The sequence below is a fragment of the Mytilus galloprovincialis genome, chromosome 9 (genome assembly GCF_965363235.1).
Source record: "Mytilus galloprovincialis chromosome 9, xbMytGall1.hap1.1, whole genome shotgun sequence".
NCBI classification, from domain to species: domain Eukaryota; kingdom Metazoa; phylum Mollusca; class Bivalvia; order Mytilida; family Mytilidae; genus Mytilus; species Mytilus galloprovincialis.
Window position 1 is genome coordinate 81,416,001 of NC_134846.1, and position 24,796 is coordinate 81,440,796.

At 32.7% G+C, this 24,796-nt stretch overlaps 1 protein-coding gene and 1 long non-coding RNA gene across 2 annotated transcripts in view; one reads left to right on the forward strand and one right to left on the reverse strand.

Annotated features, from left to right (window-relative positions):
- The window catches only part of LOC143046845 (uncharacterized), a 148,422-nt gene that overhangs the window by 49,616 nt on the left and 74,010 nt on the right, over positions 1 to 24,796 (reverse strand). The window contains exons 59-67 of the mRNA XM_076219908.1: positions 22,770 to 22,923; positions 22,102 to 22,323; positions 12,587 to 12,680; positions 12,091 to 12,208; positions 10,609 to 10,757; positions 9,690 to 9,823; positions 8,101 to 8,367; positions 7,617 to 7,901; positions 5,803 to 5,954 (exon numbers count right to left, since the gene is read on the reverse strand). Coding sequence (XP_076076023.1) covers positions 5,803 to 5,954; positions 7,617 to 7,901; positions 8,101 to 8,367; positions 9,690 to 9,823; positions 10,609 to 10,757; positions 12,091 to 12,208; positions 12,587 to 12,680; positions 22,102 to 22,323; positions 22,770 to 22,923 — 1,575 coding nt within the window. The remainder of the gene's footprint in view (positions 1 to 5,802; positions 5,955 to 7,616; positions 7,902 to 8,100; positions 8,368 to 9,689; positions 9,824 to 10,608; positions 10,758 to 12,090; positions 12,209 to 12,586; positions 12,681 to 22,101; positions 22,324 to 22,769; positions 22,924 to 24,796) is intronic.
- On the forward strand, positions 14,002 to 18,711 carry LOC143046122 (uncharacterized). The gene is made up of 2 exons (XR_012969071.1): positions 14,002 to 15,124; positions 17,349 to 18,711. It is a non-coding gene; the product is annotated as an uncharacterized LOC143046122 (long non-coding RNA).

Here is a 24,796-nt window from a genome sequence, read left to right on the forward strand (position 1 = left end):
TTTAGATTTGCTGGTACATGCAAAACATTATCTTGAATGATATATTGTAAATTACAATGTTCTTAAACATTCACATCTTAATCAAATCTTAAATATATTAGTGTTGAAAAACATATTTTCTGGGTTTCAGTTAGACATTTTTTTTTTTAACATAAAATTAAAAATCTTTTAGATGAGTTTTTTTTTCATTATTACAGCTTCCAAAACACACTCTAAATTGTAAAATTATAAAAAAAGAGTGCACACGCTGAAATGTCTTGCCTTCTTTACTTATCATTGATATTATGTTGATAGTCCTAAATATAAGGCTTTATTACAACTATCACATAAACTAAACATTAACCAAGAAAACTAAACATTGACCAATGAACCATGAAAATGAGGTCAAGGTCATATGAACCATGCCAGGCAGGCATGTACAGCTAACAATTTTTCCATACAACAAATATAGTTGACCTATTGCTTATAGTTTAAGAAAAACAGACCAAAACACAAAAACTTAACACTGAGCAATGAACTGTGAAAATGAGGTCAAGGTCAAATTAAACCTGCACAGCTGACATATAGATCATAAAATATTTCAATACACCAAATATAGTTGACTTTAATATTGCACATAGTATTAGAAATCAAAGAGCTGAAGAGCTCTGAAGGGAAAAGACGGCAATTGTTCAAATTTTTAGGGGGGTATCTTTTGATAGTCTACATACAAAGAATGAGCAAAAGAACAGCTAGAACATATAGAAAGGCTGACAATAATGAAACTAATTGTTGTTTATTGTTATTTCATTTCCTTAGTCAAGAATTCATCATAGAGACAATTTGGACCAATGAGATCTGCACCTTCTAAATCAAAACATTTGATTTAAGTTGGGAGTTAATTATCTAAAATTCAATTGAATTTAATAACTACTACATTATATTTTAAAATTTTAATTATGCATACCTGTCAACCTGTGACGATGAAAATGCAGGTCATGACCTGCATTGAAGAATCAAATCTCAGGTCATAACGCGTGCAAACTTTTTCGAGCTGAATTTCAGTATTTATGGTACATTTTCTTATAATGTATATCAAAGAAACCAAAACATCAATGCATGTTCACTTGGTTAAGTCATTTTAAATCTTATTTATTATTATTTCATTACACTTTTAAACATTTTTATAAACTTGAGTATCACAGTCTTATGTCCTTTACTATTTGTCATCATCTAATATTTATTTTTTAAATGAAATTTTAAAATGATACTATACAACAAATGGAAGTTTTTAACGACCTTGACTGGCTATACAGCCCTTGCACGGTCGGATAAAATGATACTATTGACAAGGAAATTAGACTATGATAAAATATAGTAATACAGTTAAAGGAAGTATAAATGTAAAAAATAATTTTCAACTTTTTTTAAAAAATTGTATAAAGGTATAAAAATAATGAAAAGTTATTTTTCAATATGTATTTGAATTTTATATTATTATGATTTAATCTTTTTCACCCATAAAACGTAAATATAAGGAATAATTTTGAATGGTGACAAATAAGGGGAAGTAACTCTTAGTTGAAATATCTTTGTAAAACAACAGGGCAATTTATTTACGACCTAAAGCTACGGTAATTGGTGTTAATCAACAGTGTGTTTGATACCAAAGCTGTCAAGTGAAGCCATGCACTTAATGGGTCACTTAATTTGACAGTTTACATAGCTAGATGAACTGCATGTTCATGGAAGAATTACGAATTTGCCGGTATTTCAAAGGAATATTACTTATGAAAATCAATCTCAAGGCTAAGAAATACGGGTGAAATCGGGTCATTTTCGGAATTTCCGGGTTATTTCAATGACCCGCCGGGTGATCCGGGTGATCCCTCAGAATTGTGAAAATCTCGGGTCACACCCGCAGAATCCGGGTCAGTTGACAGGTATGATTATGTACAACTGAACGGCAGGCTAAGACTATTCTCAATTTTTTGTGACAATATTCTCAAGAAAGTGAGTACTGAAAAATCTATTCAGTTTTAATTTTCCATTGATAAAGTTCCCAGTTATAACTCTCATCACAGGGATACATGTACTTATAAAATCAAATATGATTGATATAAAAGCTGTGTGAAGTTTGTTTCCAGATCCCACATCTTGATATATCTGTAAAATTCATGAATAAATAGCTTTAAACTACAAAAAGCAATATTTAAAAAAAAAATGAGAAAAAAAAAAATGACCACTACAATAATTATGTTGGTACGCAAAATTATTTTTTAATTGATGACTACTTATCATATATACTAGAACACACCCGCGAAATCGCGGGCATATACAGCTTGTAAACTGTTGTAGGATGATTTTTTGTAAAAGATATTTTGACTGGAGAATTTCATAAAAGGTATCAAAAAGCCCTCCGTTATGTGTTTCCTTTCTGTTAAATTCGATTATTTTTTTGTGTTTTTGGCCTTATGCCACAATTATTCTTCCTCTTTGGTACAATGCATTTTTTGATAAAAGTCAAATTAAATTAAAAATTTGCACCGCTTCAATCATGAAACAAATGAAACTGCTTACATACCATTATTATTAGATAATAAAATGTGCTTGTAGAACAATCCATCAGTGCTTTTCCATTTGAAAGCCCTATTAACATGCCAATGGTAGGATTTGAATCTCGTATAAATGACTAACGCTCATTTGAGGGGTGGTCTGAGGGGCCCTGATTCTGAAATCCCGGGCTTAAAAACATGAAATCCCGAGATGCGTATTTTAATGAAATTCATATCCCGACATCCCGAAATAAAAAAAAAATATTCCCGCATCCCGTAAAAATCAGTTCCGAAATCCCGAGCTTAAAAGCACCAGATCCCGACGTTCCTAATAAGTCTTGCCTCCCGCTAAACTCTACCCTACTTTCATTTTGATCAAATCACTACTTTCACTTTCAACAATAAATTTGTATGCCCAATTCCTCCGTTCGTTTGTAAGTCCGTCCTTCTGTCCGGCTTCAGGTTAAAGTTTTTACTTTCAACAATAAATTTTCATGCCCCATTTATGGGAATTACATTTTCTAGTTTGTTCTTCCGTCCGTCTGTCCCGCTTCAGGTTAAAGTTTTTGTCGAGGTAGTTTTTGATGAAGTTGAAGTTCAATCAAATCGAAACTTAGTAAATATGTTCTCTATGATATGATCTTTCTAATTTTAATGCCAAATTAGATTTTACCCCATTTCACGGTCAAAACATAGCAAATGATAGTGCCGATCGGATGTGGCATCTGTAAACTATGGACACATTCTTGTTTTTCATAGGGCCTGTGTCGTTAAATCTTAAACAAAACATGATAATTTAGGCTATGTCTGTGTCGTTATTTACGTGACGATAAGTGAATGAAAAAATGATTGTGTTTATTTTCACACCGGCTGGTTCGTTGCTTACACTTGGGACAACATATAACAATTCAGTCAATGTGAAAATGGCTTGCATGAATCTTAAATAAAACATGATAATATAGGCTATGCATGTGTCGTTATTTACGTGACGATAAGTGAATTACACAAATGATTTGTTTATTTTCACACGGCCTGGATTGTTGTTTACACTTGGGACAATATTCTTATAAAACGATTCAGTCAATGAATCTTAAATAAAACATGATAATATAGGGTATGTAAGGGAGCTACCATTTGATTTTTATGGGGGGGGGGGGGGTGGCTAGGCTGAAATTTGAAAAAAATAGACAGGACAGGAGTTTTGAGATAATTTAGGTAAAAAAAGTCAGGATAAACTAAAAAAAAAAAGGCAGGACCGAACAGAGTGAACAATAAAAAGGCAGGACAGAGATTACAGCTAAAAAAAAATGCAGGACAAAATTTTTCATCCTAGCCCCCCCCCCCCCCCCCCCCCCCCCCATAAAAATCAAATGGTAGCTCCCTAATGTCAATTTACAAAACTTCTGGGAAAATAAACGGAAGAGGAAGTTGTCTATGAATAAAAGCCGGTGTGATGACGGACACATATCCGGACTTCTTTTTTTCCGTTTTTCTCCCAAAAAAACCGAAACTGAATAATCATAAGAATGGATGACAAATGCGACTATGCATGGTACCTATTGGACATACAGTTACAATGATCAATTTATTGTGGAAGGAGGAGAAGCGACACCCAAAATGAGGTCTTCTCGTTTAATAGTATAGATATACTTAATGTGACATTTTTAGTGTTCATATACATTAACTTTCATTTTAGTGGGTAATTACTCATCAATTGAGGTGCTCCGTAATTGGAGAAAGATTCTAAAAACATAACTTTACAGAAAGAATGAAAACTGCAGTTGCTCTCCCAAATCTCAATAGGTATAAACTACAAAAAGCAACATTTTTTTTTTTTTTTTTTTTTAACCATTTCAATAATTATGTTGGTACACATTTTTTTTATATATAGAAGACTACTTATCATTACTAAATGTCACATTTTAAATGTTTAGAAACATTTACTTTGATTTTAGTGTAAAATTACTCATCAATTGAGGTGCTCCTGAATTGGAGGAAGATTCTAAAAACAGAACTTTACAGAAACAATGAAAACTGCCGTTTCTCTCCCCAATCTCATGTATCCCCATTGACATTGTTTACCGCGAAAGTTGACCTACATATATTATCTGATTATAGCCTCAGATTCAAGCATTTCATGTCGGTGTGTGACTCATCTACACTACAGCAAACATCATTAGGTTTATATTTAACAAATACGGACTTCAAATTAGTATACTAGTACTGTGAATGATTTTTTTAATGATTCTGAATAAAGGATATTCCTGTGTAGTGTGGCATTCGTACAATGACGTCACTAGGTTAGATATATTTAGAATATTTCGTAATACTGATTTTTCCGGACTGTAAAAGAAACGTATATAGTGCAAGGGAAAGCTCAATATACGATAATTTCATGAGAAACAGAAGGGAAATGTGTAAAAAATGTATTTAAAGTCAATCTGTTCTCCTTGTCATCAATTTCAGTATGACATTTTGAGGGGGTTTCCTAACTATCAAAACAAAATGATTGACGTGAGGGAATGATACTCTGGCCAACCCCATTAGGGAATTTAAGCTGTCTTTCCCCAAAAATGACCAAAACTCAAAAACTTAACTTTGACCACTGAACCATGAAAATGAGGTCATACACAAAATATAGTTGACCTATTGCTTGATAGTTTGAGAAAAACAGACCAAAACACAAAAACTTATGACTGAACAATGAACCATGAAAATGAGGTCAAGGTCAGATGACACCTGCCAGTTGGTCATGTACACCTTACAGTCCCTCCATACACCCGAATATACTAGACCTATTGCTTATAGTATCTGAGATATGGACTTGACTACCAAAACTTAACCTTGTTCACTGATCCATGAAATGAGGTCAAGGTCAAGTGAAAACTGTCTGACGGGCATGAGGACCTTGCAAGGTACGCACATACCAAATATAGTTATCCTATTACTTATAATATGAGAGAATTGAACATTACAAAAAATCCTAACTTTTTTTTCAAGTAGTCAATGAACCATGAAAATGAGGTCAAGGACATTGGACATGTGACTGACAGAAACTTCGTAACATGAGGCATATATATACAAAGTATGAAGCATCCAGGTCTTCTACCTTCTAAAATATAAAGCTTTTAAGAAGTAAGCTAACGCCGCCGCCAGATCACTATCCCTATGTTGAGCTTTCTGCAACTAAAGTCGCAGGCTCGATAAAAAAACTACTTTAGTTGAACCTTAAGTGAACTACTTTCAAACTTTACTCATTAAAACTTACGTAACGCTTGCAATTAGTTTTAGCAATTTCTCCTGAATTGTTGGCCACAGCTACATAATACATAAGCATGTCTACTGTAGAGAAGAAACCATCAAACTGAATTTCTAAATAAGTGTCTGTGGTCACAATGTCTCCCATTACAATATTTCCAGCTGTAAATATTTACAATTGTCATAAAAAATATGCATAAGTTGTTCTGTATATTTCAGAAAGAAGAGCAATATCATCTGACCACTATATTTTCAGAAGGCATTTCTTATTAGATTAATCAGTGATGTACCGTAAAAAGAATTCTGACAAATTACATGTTTGTTTGTGTCTAACTTGAGTATAACAACTTTCAATGTTAAAATAAAAATACACAAATTTTATGTAAATGCATCAAAAGGTTAAATTCCCTTTCCTAATTCCCATAACTTGGTTATAAAGGGGATAGAAAATAATGGGCATAATAGTGAAAACAAGTGAAACTGCCAGCTACTGCTCACTGATGATACCCCCGCCGCAAGTGGATAATTTTAATAGTGTAAAAATATGCAAGTGTTTGGTAAATAGGAAGTTGTTGAGTGATGAATCTGAAAACGCATTACACGGTATAGCTGACTTGTATAAATCCTGAAACCAAATTTCAGAAATCCTTGTATAGTAATTCCTGAGAAAAATGTGACGAAAATTTTCAACTTGGCTATCATATGTAAAATCATACAAGTGTTCGGTAAACAGGAAGTTGTCGAGTGATGAATCTGAAAACGCATCACACAGTATTGCAGACTTATATAAACCCTGAAACCAAATTTCAGAAATCCTTGTATTGTAGTTCCTGAGAAAAATGTGAAAAAATTTTCAACTTGGTTATCATGTGTAAAAAAATACAAGTGTTCGGTAAACAGGAAGTTGTCGAGTGATTAATCTGAAAACGCATCACACGGTATAGCTGACTTATATCAAGTCTGAAACCAAATATCAGAAATCCTGGTAGTGCAGTTCCTGAGAAAAATGTGACAAAAATTTTCAACTTTGCTATCAGGTGTAAAAATGATACAAGTGTTCGGTAAACAGGAAGTTGTCGAGTGATGAATCTGAAAACGCATCACACAGTATAGCTGACTTATATCAAGCCTGAAACCAAATTTCAGAAATCCTGGTAGTGTAGTTCCTGAGAAAAATGTGACGAAAAATATTCATGGGACAGACGGACTGACTGACAGAATGACGGACTGACGGACTGACAGAAGGACAGACAGAGGTAAAACAGTGTACCCCCCTTTTTTTCAAAGCGGGGGTATAAAAACGAAAAATTAAAAAAAATGACATAACAAATGAAAGAATAAAGGCAATAATGTATGTTCAAATATATAAATAATTAGAAGTTTGAATTCAAAGGCATCATAAACCCCATAGTCAGCACACCAGTTTTCTCATAAAATATAAATGAAATATTTAAACAAATATGAATTTGAAGAAAAAACACTCATAGAACTAATTAAACTCTTCCTATTGTGTCAATCGGAGTGGGAATCTTGTGGTTGCTTATTGGTCATGTTTTGTGTATAAAGAATTTATTTTGGTTTCAGAATTTATATCAAACTTGAATAGAAAGTTGGTGATTCAGAGATTTTAAATGTTGTTGATTTTCATCTTTTGCTTAACATCTTTGCACAACACTCATACATTACTGAAAATAAAACTTCAAAAAGTTGCACTCTGCCATGATTCAGTTATGCACTAAAACCAGTAATTTAGTTTTTTACTCAGTAACTCTAAACCTAAACATCTTAACCAGGTCTGCCTTTAAAATCCCAATTTCTACTTACGTGTAATTTTACCACCAAATCCAACATAAAATCCATTTGATGTTACTATAGCAACGGAGTGGGAGGCACTGTATGCTTTCACTGTGAAGTAATACATTCCTGTACCTGGAACCAGGTCAAGGTCGTAAAAGGTAACATTTTTATCCTTTTCAATATTAGTAAAAGGAACAATATTGTCTCTTGTTTTGGAGAACCTTCTGTCTGTTCCTAGTGCAACTTCATAAAATTCTACAGCTTGATTTTTATCAAAATATTCAACATTATCTTCATGAACACCTTGATTGCCTGAAAAAAATGTAATCAAAATATCAAACCAGTGCAAGATGTTTAAATGTCATACAAACGTATCTTTAAAGAAATTGTATTTTAAATGTTTATAAAAAGGTTAAATATTATTAATCCATAAATTTATATGGCAAAATGTTCTTTTCTATTCCTCCTTAGCCCTCTTTTCAAATGATAGTTAGTAAATTAGGAAAATTGCCTGATATGACATCCACTTGCGCATCTACTGGCAATCCAAATCCATCCCAGTTGGCCATTACCATGGATTTAGAGTTGATAAAATTCAAATCATATCCTAACAGGTCTCCATCAAATACTTTTCCTGGGATGAGAGGTTCTTGCTTGACAGTGACACCATTGGATCTGATCATGTAGGTATAGTTCAAAGCATTGGTCACTCTCAGTAGAGAATAGTATAGTTCTCCATTCAACATCTCAAGTTCGTCATTCATTCCTGAAGTTTTAACTGTAATCAAAGAGGTAAATGGTAAACATTGTAAACATATATTCTATCATTGATTGCTAAAACAAAGAGTCTTTTTTGGATGTAGTTAATATTCTTTAATCTTTCAATCCTTTTAAAATAAAATTAAAACTGCACAAATGGCCTCCCTTTATGAATTGCACACCTTTACTGTGACAGCAATCATAAGCAGCCATATTTTCAGTCTGTTATGGTAGTCATCAACTAAAGAATCCAATGTTGACACAAAAAGATACTAAGGTGGCATTCCAAATCATAAGTTTATAAAAAAAAGGCTAAAACAAGAATGTGTCCAAAGTACATGGATGCCCCATCTGCACTATCATTTTCTATGTTTTGTGGACCGTGAAAATGGGGTAAAATCTCTAATTTGGCATTAAAATTAGAAAGATCATATCATAGGGAACATGTTTACTTAGTTCAAGTGGATTGGACTTCAACTTCATCAAAAACTACCTCGACCAAAATTTTTAACCTGAAGAGGGAGAGACGAACGGAAGAACGAACAAACGGACGGACGCACAGACCAGAAAACATAATGCCCATAAATGGGGCATAAAAATAAAAACATCAAAAGTATATCCAATTACAAAACTAATTCACATTTACATAGAAAATTTCAATATTTTCATACTGGAGTTAATAATAATCTATATTCAGAGTTAGTTTAAACATATTTATTTATAGTGGATTGGGAAACAAGTTTTACAACTTATATTATCCCTTTCCACTTTGCGGGTGCAAGTGCTGCCTTGTAGCGGCATTAGCCTGCTCTTTTTGGAAATCTACAAGGGTGTCTTTAAAGTGCAAGAGATATGGCTCTCTCTTAACACTGGTCAGCCGTTTATCGTCCCCTTCCGACGGACTATCATTGTTTCTTCAACACCATTCTCGCAAATGGTGTCAAGGGAGAGCCAAAAATTCAGTCCTTGAAATTTTCATCCCAGACGGGAATCGAACCAGGAACCTTTGTGTTAGTAGTCAGGTGCACTAACCACTACACCACGGCTATTCAGAGTTAAATTTAAGTTGAAATAACAAACCACTTTTTGCCCATATCAATAGTTGGCAGGTGGAAAATTCTATAATATATATAATGTTAAATGTCTCATCAAATCCTTTTCTGTCCTTAAGTATAAGCACAGAAATTGAATGTGTTATGTTCAAATTTCAAGCTGGACTGATTTTGCTCTGTCAAAATAACTATGATGCTGAAAACTCTACTAGCCTTTTCCCCAAATAAATGATGAAAGGTATACTCATAAAAGTAACAACAACTCATTTCAAACTTGAATATTTCATACCTCCCATATCCAGCCAATCCATGACAACCTTCCCATCAAGCCTCTGTATCAGCCAATCAAATCTAATGACAGGACAAGGGTCACCTGACACATCCCATGATGCCCTGTATGTGTCAAAACTCTCCTGGAAATCACTTAAAAAGAGTACATGCAACAATTAAACATGCATCAAAATTTTACTTTAAAAACTGTAAAGATCTGTATAATGAACGTTGTGCTTACTGTATGATCGTAAAAGAGTATAAAAGCAAGTTGGTTGTCTGTGTGATACCTTGAGCAATATTGTTATATCAGGGACAACAAAATTGATATTACCTCATATGACTAGTCAATAAGTGTACAATGTTGCAAATTAACTTTAAACCTTCAAAAAAAATTATACTTTGCTATACAATAAAGATAAAAGGATATTTGTATACTTATAATAGTGAAAAATATAAAACATAGCCACAAATATAATTAAATGAGATGAATAATATGATTTTGGATGTGATCATAAATTTGGCAATTTTTTCATTATTTTTTTTAAGCAAAAAATCTAAGGAGGTATTTAGTTATAGTTAAAATATTGTCAAATTAGTAAACCAAAAAAACCATTAATAATGACATTTGGTGACTTTTGTCAAAGGAATAGATTTTTTATCAATTTCATATATCTTTAGGTGTAAACAATGGACAAAAATGTAAGAGCTTTCTAAAAACAGTCTTGGAGGAGTTACTTGCTATTGTTACAATACAATAAAAGATAAATTCAAAGTCTATGTATTGATGTGTACAGACTGATAGAAGGATGGACAGAGACCTTTAACATATCAAATTGGCACAACACACGAGGGAAAATAAAAGAAATACAAGAGATATGTTGGACAAAATGTTTCTGCAAAGCAGTTCTTTGATCTTCTTTCAAATGAAAACTTACATATCCACATTTGACAATTCTGTCACATCAGCGATACCAATATGTGATAGAGGAGGAAGTCCCTGACTTAGGTAAGATAAGTATAAACCATTGGATGAACTAACACTGGATAATCCTGCTCCATTGGTACCTTTGATGGATACATATACCTACAAAAATATCAAGTATGTAGATTAATTCTTTATTGGGAACACCCATCAAGAGCTGGGAGGCTACAGTGTAATCCGTGGGATTAATGTAGATGGGTCACTAACGTATTTACAACAATATTTACAAAGAAAGTCCTCACCCCAACACAATGGGAGTGCTAAGACAGCGGGAAGACTGTTCTTGAAGCAGAAGTACTCAGAGAACAGACAAGAGTAATTTACCGGATGATGATCCTTCTCCATTGGTATCTTTAATGGATACATAAGCCTACAAAATTATCAAGAGACATATACTTGAAATTTCTAGCCTAGCAGTACTTTTACAGGATTCTTTATCTGGAAGACTAAAAAATAAACTGGATAATCCTTCCTCCACTGGTACTTTTAATGGATACATACAAAATATAGATAGAGTGATATGCTGAAAGTGAAATGCTGACGCAAACTGTTCTCCAATGTTTGCAAAATAGTCAAATTAAAAGAAACCTTCCAACAATGCATGAAAAATCCAACAAACCAAAATAGAGGTAAAGGCAGTTAACTGTTCAATAACATTCATTATCCTGATTTAGAGTAATTTGATTGGCTGATATTGTCCTAATAAATTTCAGTACATTTTTTTATTACGTCAATTGGAATTATCTCCCTTATTTATTACATCATCTCCCTCTATAGTCCTAATATTTTTAATTTTTCAGTTTTAGATAAAATATCTAAAATATCTTTGGTTGATATTGTACTATTATTGAATTTGAATATTCGCCTCACCCGATTTGAACTTATTAACCCTATAAAATCTTGTATTAGGACAATTGCACACTGTGTAACTAATAATAACATTGTTGTAGTAAATATGAAGAAAAAAACATCAGTTTCTGATATACATATATACTAACTATAGAAATTTCAAGATAATCACTTCTGAAAAGCCTGAATCTGATTTCAAAATTACAATTGAAATATGAATTATTTCCCTTGTTAGGAAGTGAACTGGTTTGCTGCACTGCAGAGAAGGGGACACAAACTAATATTTCCTTTCCTAGTCAGTGCCTTATATTTACTTCACCTGACAACTCTGGGATAAGAAAAGACTGAGCCTATAGCCTAGGTGAGACAAAAACAAATAGAAAAAAAATCTGATCACTGATAATTCCATTTGATCCATAATTGTTATGGTCAATCCGTTACCACTGAATTTTGTCTCTTTGATCATTCAGAACACACATTACGAAACTTTACTCCTTCCAGATTGAATGAAAGTCAAATGTATAACATTTATATTAATGATTTGAAGTAACTTGGTTCAAGTATAAGCATTTTACTTAATTATTACCTTTGTTAGGCCATTTAAGGTCAATCCTGTTACTGTATAATAATTGGCTTCAGTGTTTATGTTGAAAAAAGGTTTAATCTGTCCACCTCCTGATGTGGTTCCAACAGCTATTTCATATCTGTCAGAAAAAAATAAAAGTTATAATCCAGAAAGTTATCTTTGTGAATTACAACAGGCAAATTTCTTTGAAATCTCATAAAAAGAAAAATTATGGTTTTGAAATTCAAAAGTTTTAAGAGATGGGAAAACAATTGAAAATACATGATGTATTAGGATATCAGTAGTCAAACCTACAGTAAACTACCACATTGCCAATCCTATTTTACTTTTGAAAATATCACAAGTCATGATTCTTATAATTCGAAAATTTGAAATGCTTCTTGTAAAACAATATCAATTTATGCACAATATTTGAATTAATCATATCTAATTTATAATTAAATATTTCTTAGAATGAATATGACTATTTTATATCTTGACAATACAGATGGAGTACCCTGTAATTCCAGATTGTTCATCAATAAATGGTTGCCAGGTTACAGATACTGAGGTCAGAGATTCTGAACATGTAGCATCTAAAGCATCACATTCTGAAATGAAATTGTTCAATGATTTCAAATCATATAAACAAATCAAAGTGCTTGTAAGCACTGAAGGGTAAAAATTGCTTTAATTTGTCAGTGGGAAGTAAAATCAAATATATTGCACTGTATAAAACATTGGTTGCAGTTGATTCAACTACAATGCTAAACAAAGGTAGATAACTCAATTTTAAAAAATGTCTTAAATTGATATTGTAAGGCCACACCAATTTAATTTCTTGTTCTATGGATTTTTGGACTCCAAAATTTGGGGTGAGCGAGCGATTTGAAAATTTTAATAAAAAAATATTTAATTTGCAAATTTTTGAGGCAAAGCTTGAAAAGTTAAGGCGAGCGATTAATTTTTTTTTTTGTAAACATAAAAAAGTAGGTTTTGACATTTATTAAAACTTGATTTATCACTTGTACTTTGACATTTCTTTAATTTATGAAGTAATTTTTCCCTGTTCACAAAGAAATAACTGAATAATTAAATCTGGTCAATGTATGTGTGACTGACAATGAGACAATTCTCCATCCAAGTCATAATCAGTTTGGGAACAACCCCTTAATTTTATAAATATCCCTTTCATGAGGGGTCAATATAAGCAGGGACTTTCTGTACTAAGTAAGTAAGTATAGAAAGTCCCTGATATAAGTTTTAATATATTTTTTGTAAAAAAACACATTTCAAAGGTTTTTTTAGTAGCACTATACAAATTCTTGGTATTTCTATTTTCATATTTCTACATCAGATAAATGACCCCTTGTCTGAGGGAGGGTTGCTCCCAACCTGATAACGACAAACACAGGTAAAAGTACGGCCTTTTACACAGGGCTTTGATCCAGACCGTCATCAAACAGCAAGCTATAAAGGACCCTAAAGTTATTAGTGTACATGATAATTCGAACAGGAAAACCAACGATCTAATTTATATATTCAAACCGACAAACGGGAAAATACCAATGAACCGCATCAACAAACGACAACTTCTGAACGACAGGCCCCTGAATCAATCAGGACAGGTGCATAAACATGCAGCAGTTATGGATAGTTTTGTTTCGCCAGCATACAATATAATTGCAGTTAAAGGCAAATCCTTTTGAAGTTCTTTGTACTTTATTCTAACAACAAACATTTTTTGATAGGGAATATGAGTAAGGGGGAAAGAAACCAATGTTTTGTTCTTTACAGCTTTTTCCGCTGTTATATATTTATATCGGAGCACTCCCACTTTGAATGAATTGGTTTCATGCTGAAACAAATATTCTCACAGATATTTACACAGTGTGGTGGGGTGCTTATAGGTTTAAAATCGTTATATTAAAATTATATTTATTATAATTGGAGTTTATTATGAACTTGTCATCTCACTCTATTTGGTAGTTAATTATCTTTGCACACGGTCTATGATGTCACAGTGCACATTCCATTCTTATCTATATTGCTACGTCATTACTTCTCACGATGTTGGTGTATGATATCTGATGCAAGGAATACATGAACTTCTATTGTTTTGGTCAGCTTTTTGTCAGGTTTTTGACGTGAAACTGTGTACTTTGTTTATTTATACATCAAGAAGGACTTCTTTATATAGAATAACTTTGATTTTAGTCTGATGTTAATATATTGGACAAATTATTTGTGTAAAACGTTCGTCTCGTTATGGCTTCTAAAAGAAGGGATACCAGGAAAAGGACACGTGGTCCAGAACTAGATCCTAATAATCCGAATAATTGGACTTCAACAGAGCTGAAAGAGAAATTAGCTTTGCTAGGGATTAAAATATCCGAAAACTTCACTAATAAACAATTGAAGCGTATTTTCTTGGATAATAAAAAAAGTAGTCCGGAAAGTTCTGACAATGGAAATACTGAAACTAACAACATCAGTGCTACTGTAAATACGTCTTTATCACCAAATATAGAAGATGATGTTATTCTATCACCTACAAATACTCAAAATGCCGGATTTTCTAGCTTAATTCCGATAGCATCTACATCGCGGATGAATACAGTGGAACCCACGCCTTTACCAGTAATAGGTGCTTCTGCGCATCAAAACCACGCATTTCCGCCCAGGACTGATCTCAACACGCTTGACTATGCTCTTGTTAACAACACTTTGCAATTATGTCAGCAAGTTATTGCCGGTGTTCCAAAACAGACTAATAATAATAAATTCAACTTGCATTCCGCCATGAACTTTAACCCCGGGCCTGGATCAACTTTACCCGTTAACCAAAACACATTTGGTGTTCAAAACCCTACGTTGGGAGAATTTACACAAACAAACCCCAATCAGATGAATTTTCCGAACAGTTTTGCATCACAAGTTCCTATCTTTTCCATGCAAAACCAACACATGCAAATGACAAAACATGGATATCCTGCCACAGCATTTTCCGGAGTTGATATGGTTTCTCCAGAGATTCGCACCAAAATCATCTCAGGTAAAGACATAAACTTAAACATTCTTCTACTTCCAAACTATGAAACACCCAATCAGCAAAAGTTTAAGGAAAATGATGACCGATTAAAACGGAATTTAACTTTAGACGAATTCATTATAGCTTTTGGAAGATTCAAAAAAATTATGTGTCAAGTTTTTCCAAACAGGGCAGAGGAATTGGATTGCTACCTATCACACATAATTGAAACCGCAAATGTGTGGCCAGGAAAATTTTTTGAATACCATAAAATGTTTAGCGCAAAATGTTCAATCATGTTACAAGAACACAATATAAAAATTGACTGGTCAAGGGGTGATTTAGAATTGAGACAAATGGTTTGTGCTGGATCTACAGTTAATATGTGCAATTTCTGTTCTTCAACACTTCACAAATCATCTATGTGTGGGAATAACAGGGGATATCAAAATTCTAAAACTCAACCTACACAGGATAAATATGGAAGAGATATTGTGGTGCATGATGGAATGCAAATCTGTAATAATTTTAATCAACCCAAAGGTTGTGTCAAACCTTATTGCCGATATGCTCACGTGTGTAAAATCTGCAAGAAAACCCATGGGAAGTTTGAATGTTCCACTAATAAATCTATGCCAGGAACCCAACAGGAACATAACAAATCATTCCCAGTTAGACAGCCCAACAGTAAATCAAAATGACTAGATTCTATTGATACAACAGATGTTCCGTCAACACCTATAAACATTGATCAATTAGAAAGGGAACTTTTAAATCATCCAGATAGGCATTTTGTGAACTTTTTATGTAACAGCCTTCGTTATGGATTTGATATGTTAGTTTCAGATGTAAATTTACCTATTTATGAATGTAAAAATTCTTTAACTGCCAGGAAAAATCCTGAAGTAGTCACAAATTTGTTACAACAGGAGGTTGATAAAGGTTTTTTAAAGGGCCCTTTTTCTCAACCCCCTTTTTTAAGTTATAGAGTAAGTCCATTGGGTATTGCTACACACAAATATTCCAAAAAACAAAGGCTTATAATTGATTTATCATCTCCTCATAATTTAGATGAGCACTACAGTGTTGACGATTTAATAGATAAAGACCTATGTTCCTTGACATACATTAAAATTGATGATGCTATTAATGCGATTCAAATTATGGTTCTAAGTCCCTATGTTGTAAGGTGGACATCTCAGATGCGTTCAAACAACTTCCGATTAAAAAAGAACAGTGGCATCTCTTTTGTGTCAAGTGGAATGGTCAGTACTATCATTACGTTCGTTTACCTTTTGGCTGTCGTTCTAGTCCCCGTCTGTTCGACTCTTTATCTACAAGTGTGTGCTGGATAGCTCAGAACAATTATGATATTAAAGTCATTTTCCATCTTTTAGATGACTTTTTAACTGTAGACAAACCTTCTGATTGTGGAGAAAGAACAATGGCGTTGTTAAGCCTTATTTTTAACAAACTTAATATTCCTTTGTCAAGTAAGAAGACTGTTGGACCAGTTTGTGAACTAGAATACCTAGGCATTATTTTGGACACAATTAATATGCAGGCTAGACTTCCGTTAGACAAGGTTGAGAGAATCACACAATTTATAAGTTTTGTTTTAGATAAAAAATCTTGTACGCGTAGAGAACTCGAACAATTACTTGGACATCTTAACTTTGCTACTAGAGTAATTCGGCCATGTCGAGCCTTTGTTACTTACCTATATAGACTGATGTGTTCTGTCAAAGAGAGCCACCATTACGTCCATTTAAATAAAGAGTGTAAATCTGATTTAACAATGTGGCTACAATTTTTGTCAACATGGAATGGAATTAACATGTTCTATGAATCTCATTTAACATCTGCAGCTGACATGCATTTATTTACGGATGCTTCGTCTACTATTGGTTTTGGAGGTTTTTATCAAGGAAAATGGTTTTGTGACACTTGGCCTACAGACCTCCCAACTATTTCGGATAAAACTCTATCTATCGCTTTTTTGGAGTTATATCCTATCGTGGTATCAGCTGTTTTATGGGGAAAAGGATGGTATAAAAAGCGCATTTTATTTCACTGTGACAATTTAGCGTCTGTTATTATTCTAACTAAAGGTCGGTCAAAAGATCCAATAATCATGAAACTGATGAGACGTCTTGTTATGTGTGCAGCAAAATTTAACTTTGCATTTTACAGCGAACATGTGCCTGGAAAAATGAACTTAATCGCTGACTCTTTATCTCGTTTACAGATGAACAAATTTCATCAGTTAGCACCAGAGGCAGAGAAAGCAGCAACTCCTTGTCCAACCCTGGAAGAGATTATTTGGACATCGCAGTAGAAAATTTACAAACTTTCGCTGTTGCAGATTCAACTAAAGCTTTGTACAATGTGGGATATGAACATTATCTTAAGTTCTTACAATTACAAGGATCAACTTGGTCAACTTTCCAGTTACCACCAGTTTCTGAGAACTTGTTGATGCGTTTCATAGCCTATTGCGAATCTAATAAACATCTGAGATATTCCACCATTAAATCCTACCTATGTGGTATACGTTTCTATTACTTACTTAAAGGGGGTGTTAATCCATTAGAGAATTTTGTTGGTAAACCATTGCCAAAATTAAAATCAGTATTAGTAGGTTTGAAAAAGAAACATGCCATTATGCCTAAGAGAATTCGTTTACCCATAACATTTGATATTTTATACAAAATGTGTTATTTACTACGCAATTGTATTTTTGATAGTTATACAGATGTTTTAATAGAAGCTGCATGTGTAACAGCTTTTTTCGGGTTTTTAAGATGTGGTGAATTTTCTGTTAATGATACAAAAAAATTTGATCATGAATCAAATTTGTGTCTGAGTGATGTTCAAATATCAAATGATTGTATTTTTGTGCACCTTAAGAAATCTAAGACTGATCCTTTTAGGTATGGTATTACTATTCCTTTGTTCAAAAACAATACAGATATATGTCCTGTAGTAGTACTTCAAAAATACTATAGACTCAGAATGAGTATTTTTAGCAATTCTGAGTCCTTTTTTATTACTAATAAAGGTGATCCATTGTCAAGAAATTTTTTCATTTCTCATGTAAAATGTACATTAGACAAATTAGGATTATCCAGCGAAAAGTATAATGGTCATTCATTCAGAAGTGGTGCTGCAACCACTGCACACAAAGCACGACTGGAAGATCATCTTATTCAAACTTTGGGACGATGGTCCTCAGATTGTTATACCAAATATATTCATACCTCTCCAGATGTACTTAGACAAGCTCAAATTCAAATGACCTCTACTTTGAACAATTAAAATTTGTACTGACAGCAAGGAGTGAATTGATTTTTATCCCTCTCATTATTTCAACTTGGGGCTACAGCTGCAAGCATCTGTATTTGGCTATTTCGATACAAAATTTTTAGTCAATCTATGAAAAATTATCTCAATTCCAAGTTTCAAGATTTAGTTAGAGTTATCTCCCTTTGCATATGGAGATAGAACATTATACATTATTGGTTTTTAATTGCAGTTGTATAAGTCCCCAGTTGCCATATTGTAAATAAATGCATATACTTTTAGATTCTTGAATAAATAATAGTTTAGTACTTAGTCTTTATATATATTAATATACATCTCATCACACTTACAGTTTATTACAAACTTCAGACATTTGTCCTTTAGAAATTGAGATTTGGGTTTATGCTTATGAGACAGCAACTCAAGGCATTATTATAATTTCTGTGTTAAGGGGGCTCGCGGGTCTAAATGAAATTTTTTATTTAATATAGGATTTCTCTATATTTTTCTATAAATGAACTTTATCTTATACTTAATAGAAAAATGAAATAAAAAAATGGGGTCACCGTTCATTTACGCTCACAATCTGCCTTCGAAAGGAGCATACATTTTTGTTAATGTCCCTTTTTTCTGTTGAACTAATAGGAGAAATAGCGGCAATATCGAAATAAAAAAATAACTAAATTACAGAAATCGTTAAAATTTTACTATTATTTAGTCTATGAACAGCTTATTCGAAAACTACAATAAAAAATATAGGTCACCGATGAGTTAAAAAAGATATTTCAATTTTTATGCCAAAAAATGGCATTTTTGCACCAAAGGGAGATAATTTGAAGCTTTTCAATGGCATCTACAGTTTAAAAGTCCGCTGGGGCCAACACGAATTGATTTTTTGGAATGATTTTTGTACCATATGATAAAGTAACAGCTACTTAAGGTAATCAATAAAATTTGTAATGAAAAATTAATGTTTAATTTTTTTCTGAAAATCTTATACCCGCGAGCCTCCTTAAAGAGTTTATGGGTGAACTAGAGACATTAATTTGGTATTAGATAAAACCATTTATAATAAATCAAGAACAAGTGAAGTCATAAAATTAAAATTATATTTATTATAATTGGAGTTTATTATGAACTTGTCATCTCACTCTATTTGGTAGTTAATTATCTTTGCACACGGTCTATGATGTCACAGTGCACATTCCATTCTTATCTATATTGCTACGTCATTACTTCTCACGATGTTGGTGTATGATATCTGATGCAAGGAATACATGAACTTCTATTGTTTTGGTCAGCTTTTTGCCACCACCTCCCCACCACTCTCCTTGCTGTCAGTGCCATGGGGACTTTCATTGATGTTATATATGTTGTTACATAGTGTGATGATTGTGTTATATACTTTTTGTTTATTATTAGAATTTTACAATTGCTTGTCATTATTTTACTTTATTAATTTTTTATTTTCTTTGTATTGTAATAACAAATATTATTTACAATTGAATCAATTTTTGATACCATACTGATGTATGGTCTAAATACCTTATTTTTAACGGTCTTTGTACCTCATTTTGACACTATACTGACGTATGGTTTAATTTACATTGTTCCTTGATACTTATTACATATTTCTGATACCATACTGACGTATGGCCTGGTTACCTTTCTATAGCACCATACTGACGTATGGTTTAAACGCATCATTTGACACCATACTAACATATGGTTTTAATTTCTTATTTTGACACCATAATGACTTATGGTTTAAATTACCTTTTGCCACCATACTGACGTATGGTCTAAGCACCTCTTTTTTACACCATACTGACGTATGATTTAAGCACCTCTTTTTGACACTATACTGACGTATGGTTTAAGCACCTCTTTTTGACACCATACTGACGTATGGTTTAAGCACCTCTTTTTGACACCATACTGACGTATGGTTTAAGCACCTCTTTTTGACACCATACTGACGTATGGTTTAAGCACCTCTTTTTGACACCATACTGACGTATGGTCTAAACATCCTATTTTTGATACCATACTGACGTATGGTTTAAACATCTTGTTATTTTATACCACTTTTTGTTTGGTTTATACTTCTATACAATGTATTGTTGGAACAATATACTTATGAACCTTTTATATTTGTTTATTAAAATCTTACTTTTTCATCTATTTTATGAATGGCTATTTCGATACAAAATTTTTAGTCAATCTATGAAAAATTATCTCAATTCCAAGTTTCAAGATTTAGTTAGAGTTATCTCCCTTTGCATATGGAGATAGAACATTATACATTATTGGTTTTTAATTGCAGTTGTATAAGTCCCCAGTTGCCATTTTCCATTGAATATGTCCTTGAACAGAATGCACAAAATGTTATGACCAATGCACTATATTTTGTTTATCTCAAAAGCAGTGATAAGTCTTGAGAAATTAAGATGTTGAGTCAGTCCCATGGGGTTTTGATTGCAATTAAGGGCATAGGATACAGTTACAGGGAGGTTACGAAATTACTAACGTGAATTGTTATTTTCGCGACGTCGACCTATGACTTATCGGTAAAAAAATTCAGTTTTCGACTAATTTTATCCTTCAAACTTATCTAACTTGACAAAAAATTCATGGACCCATCTGTTTTAAAATGCCATTTGGTTTGATAACATAAGAAGATTATATATGCCAATTTTCATGAAAACGTAAATAGTGCAATTTTTTTTAATTAGATAAAAATGCAGCTAAAAATGACGTCTTTCTACTACATTCGTGTATATTAAATAATGTTGTGTCATGTGTACTATTGTTTGTCTGTTTGTCTTTTTCATTTTTAGCCATGGCGTTGTCAGTTTGTTTTCGATTGGTAAGTTTGACTGTCCCTTTGGTATCTTTTGTCCCTCTTTTAAATAAATATGAGTTATTTGAAAAACAAATTGCACAAATTTGAAAGACATTTATATAAAACAGAATTTAAAAATAATTTAACAAAAAAACAGTTTGTGTTTATCTTTTAAAACAAAAAAGTTATGTATTTCTGTCAAAATGAAAAATATGTCCACAAATCTGAATTTTGAGCAAATATATAAAATTTGGACCTCATTTTACTCTTACAGTAGCACATGAAGGTATATCTTTTATTACATTTTTGATTTAAATAGGCAAAAAATAGCCTATATGCAAATCGTTAACACAATTTCAATATGGAATCAAAACTGTATCGTATGCCCTTAATGCATTCTTTACCCCAGAATAAGTATATAGAAAAGTACAAATAATGAAGTTATAATATGAACATTTTTGTAGTTTCATTTCATTTATTCTTGTAGGCAAAAAATACTGGCAAATTTAATTGTCATATGCTGGTTAACCCTTCTATAATTTTGATAAATTTTGATTTCTAAAAAGTTGATTGGACTTCAACTTCATCAAAAACTACCTTGACCTAAAACTTTCACCTGAAAGGGGACAGACAGATGAAAGGAAGGACGGACAAATGCACACACAGACCAAAAAACATAATGCCCGTACGTGTGGCATAAAAACAATTTTACAACACACATTCATTCAATTTATTGACAGTCAAGTGAGTTATTTCTACTACAACTACCAAAATATATATAACAAATAATTAGACTAATTAGACAACTCTTATAAAATTAATATTAGACCCATATCATTTATATATTATTTACCTTCATCGGTTGTACAAGCTTTAGCATTCATTTGTACTGTAGCTGCATTATCAGTCACATCCATTCTGTAGGTCGTATGAAGGTCAACCACTTTACCAGAATTAGGAGGTGTGGTATCTATGGCAACAGGGCGAGAGAAACTGTAGGACTGTAAGCCCACTGTGTTAACAGCAGTAACAGTAACATAGTAGGACTTCTCATGTGTCATCAACTCATCTGCATCTATATAAAACAAATCCATTGTAGTGTTGGTCATATTGGGTAGGGTCATCAGATGTAAGTTAGAAAATCCATAAACTTACATACATTGCTGATTGCACTACACACAAGTCTAAACAAGGCCTAAAGGTAAGGAGAGATTTATTGCAGTCTGCCAAGGGAAAATAATGAAAGAACCTTAAGTGCGTAAGCAAACATATCCCCTCCCCGAAATCTACACTTTAAAATATAAAGTTAATACAAATACTATGTCAAACAAAAATCGGTTTACAAATTTACTTTCCAGCATTTTAAAATAATTTGTTTGATTATTGGTTGCTCAAGGTCCAGTGGCAAATATTATTGTATGTTCAGGACAAGAACAAGTTAACTATAAATACAATAAGTAGGTCTTGTAATAGAGGCCATCTGGGATGTTGGTCTGTAAAATCTTAAAATAAAATACAAACCATTTATGAGGTAACTAAAGGTGTGTCCATCAACTTCCCTATTCTGGAAAATATCAGAGAACCCTTCTTCAGAACCTAAAGATATAAGGAATTTCTCTATTGGACTTTCACTGTCATGGAACCCTGTCCATGAACACTTAACTGGAACCTTGGCCTAAAATAAAACAAAGGTATGATTTACTTTTGTAGCAGACGAATCACTCACCACATTGCACTATTTCTTCCTAGTCAACTCTGATCTAAATATACTAAAAGTGAGGTCACAATGGGGTACTATTTGACATTATATTGTTACAGGACAGGTGATTGTGTCCCAAAGGTTAAAATAAAAAGTATTTATGTAGGTGAACATTATGATGACTATGGGTTATGGTATTGGTACATTCTAATATTCTTTAACCCTGGTGTTGAGTTACTCACTAATTATACTGGTAGTGTAGCTGGCTTAATGGTTAAAGCAAAAGAAACTTAGCAGGCAAAGTTAAATTAAATTACCTATATTATATCAAAGAGCTGAAAGCTCTGAAGAAAAATGACGCCACTGTCTCTAATATTGGGATAGTTTTTATGCAAGTCTTGATTTTCACATACCGTAATTAGTTTAACAATGCAACATGTATCGTGAGCATATAATTGATATTCGTATATGTGTGTGTGTGTGAAGTGAAGGTGACAACTGGCTGTTTTTTTTAAGACAAATGAATAGGTCAAGACTAGCTGAATTGTACAAATAAATACCGTAGAAAGGCTTGTATATTTCTCACTGGTACATAGTCTGAATCTGGGTCCGTTCGCTTCCATTCACGTTTGCGCCCACTCATTTTCACCCCTTTCACTTTCACACCCTACATGTTCGCACCCAATCTTAATTGGTTTTGTGTTTAATATTCTGTAAGCAAGTGTTTTCTTATAAGTATAATTGTTGTCATTGTCTCAAAATAAAGTGAGACAGCAATTTTTTTTTGTGTTGAATAAATCTTAATCATGTTTTGGATAAGGTATTGCTAAAAATAATAATAATCCTTTCTAAAAAAAGTGGTATTTTGTCAACGTTTTATTTTGTGTTGAATAACTCTTAATCATGTTTTGGTTAGTGTATTGCTATAACTTGTTTCATTGACTTGTTTCAAAATGAAGTGAGATTCTGACTATGTTTGTTTCTGCGTGTTGAATAAATTTTATCATGTTTTGGTTATATTAGTGGATTGCTATATTTTGGTTTCTATGTTTTATTGTTTCGTTGTTTCAGATCAATGGGACCAAGCTGTTAAAAACAATTATCTTTTGTGTTTTTTCCTTTAAAATCTTCAATGTTTTACTCATACCAAGCTATAAATACATTCAGTATTTACACCAAAGCAATTTAAAACAACAACCATGATTTTCCAATTATTCAACTTGAATTTGAATTAAAATTGGGCGCGAATGAGTGGAGTGTGAATGTGCGAACGTGTAGGGTGCGAAAATGTATTGGGCACAAACAGACCTGATACCACACAGTCTGAACCCCCTTCTCCCACAAAATATTAAGTAAATAATCTTTTTGTTACTGCTATCAAAGGTCTAATGAAACTCAGATAGTTTCAAACATTTGTCAAAGAATTCTAGTCAAACTGGCACCTAGTTAAATTGGCACCTGGACAAATCAGCACCTGGTTAAAATCGACACCTGATATAGTCAATTCGTCACCCATGTTAAATATATATTTTTAACAGTATTTTAAGCAATAGGGTAAAAATAAGAAAGGGGTTGCCAGAATTTTTTTCAGTATTTAAGCAAAAAGAGTTAAATACTAACTTTCACATTTTTGGGTGTTCATGTACATTTTGTATATATTTATTTTTCTCAACTAATGACTTTTTTGGTGTATTTTTAATGATATATATGAGTAGTCCAAATAATTATTACGTCTGGCAAGGCTTTTTAAATTTTATTCTGGAACACCTTCCTATGACCGCAAGGCTATGTTAAAAAATTTTCTGGGACGCCTTCCTACGAACGTCGTAGGAAGGCGTCCCAGAAAAAT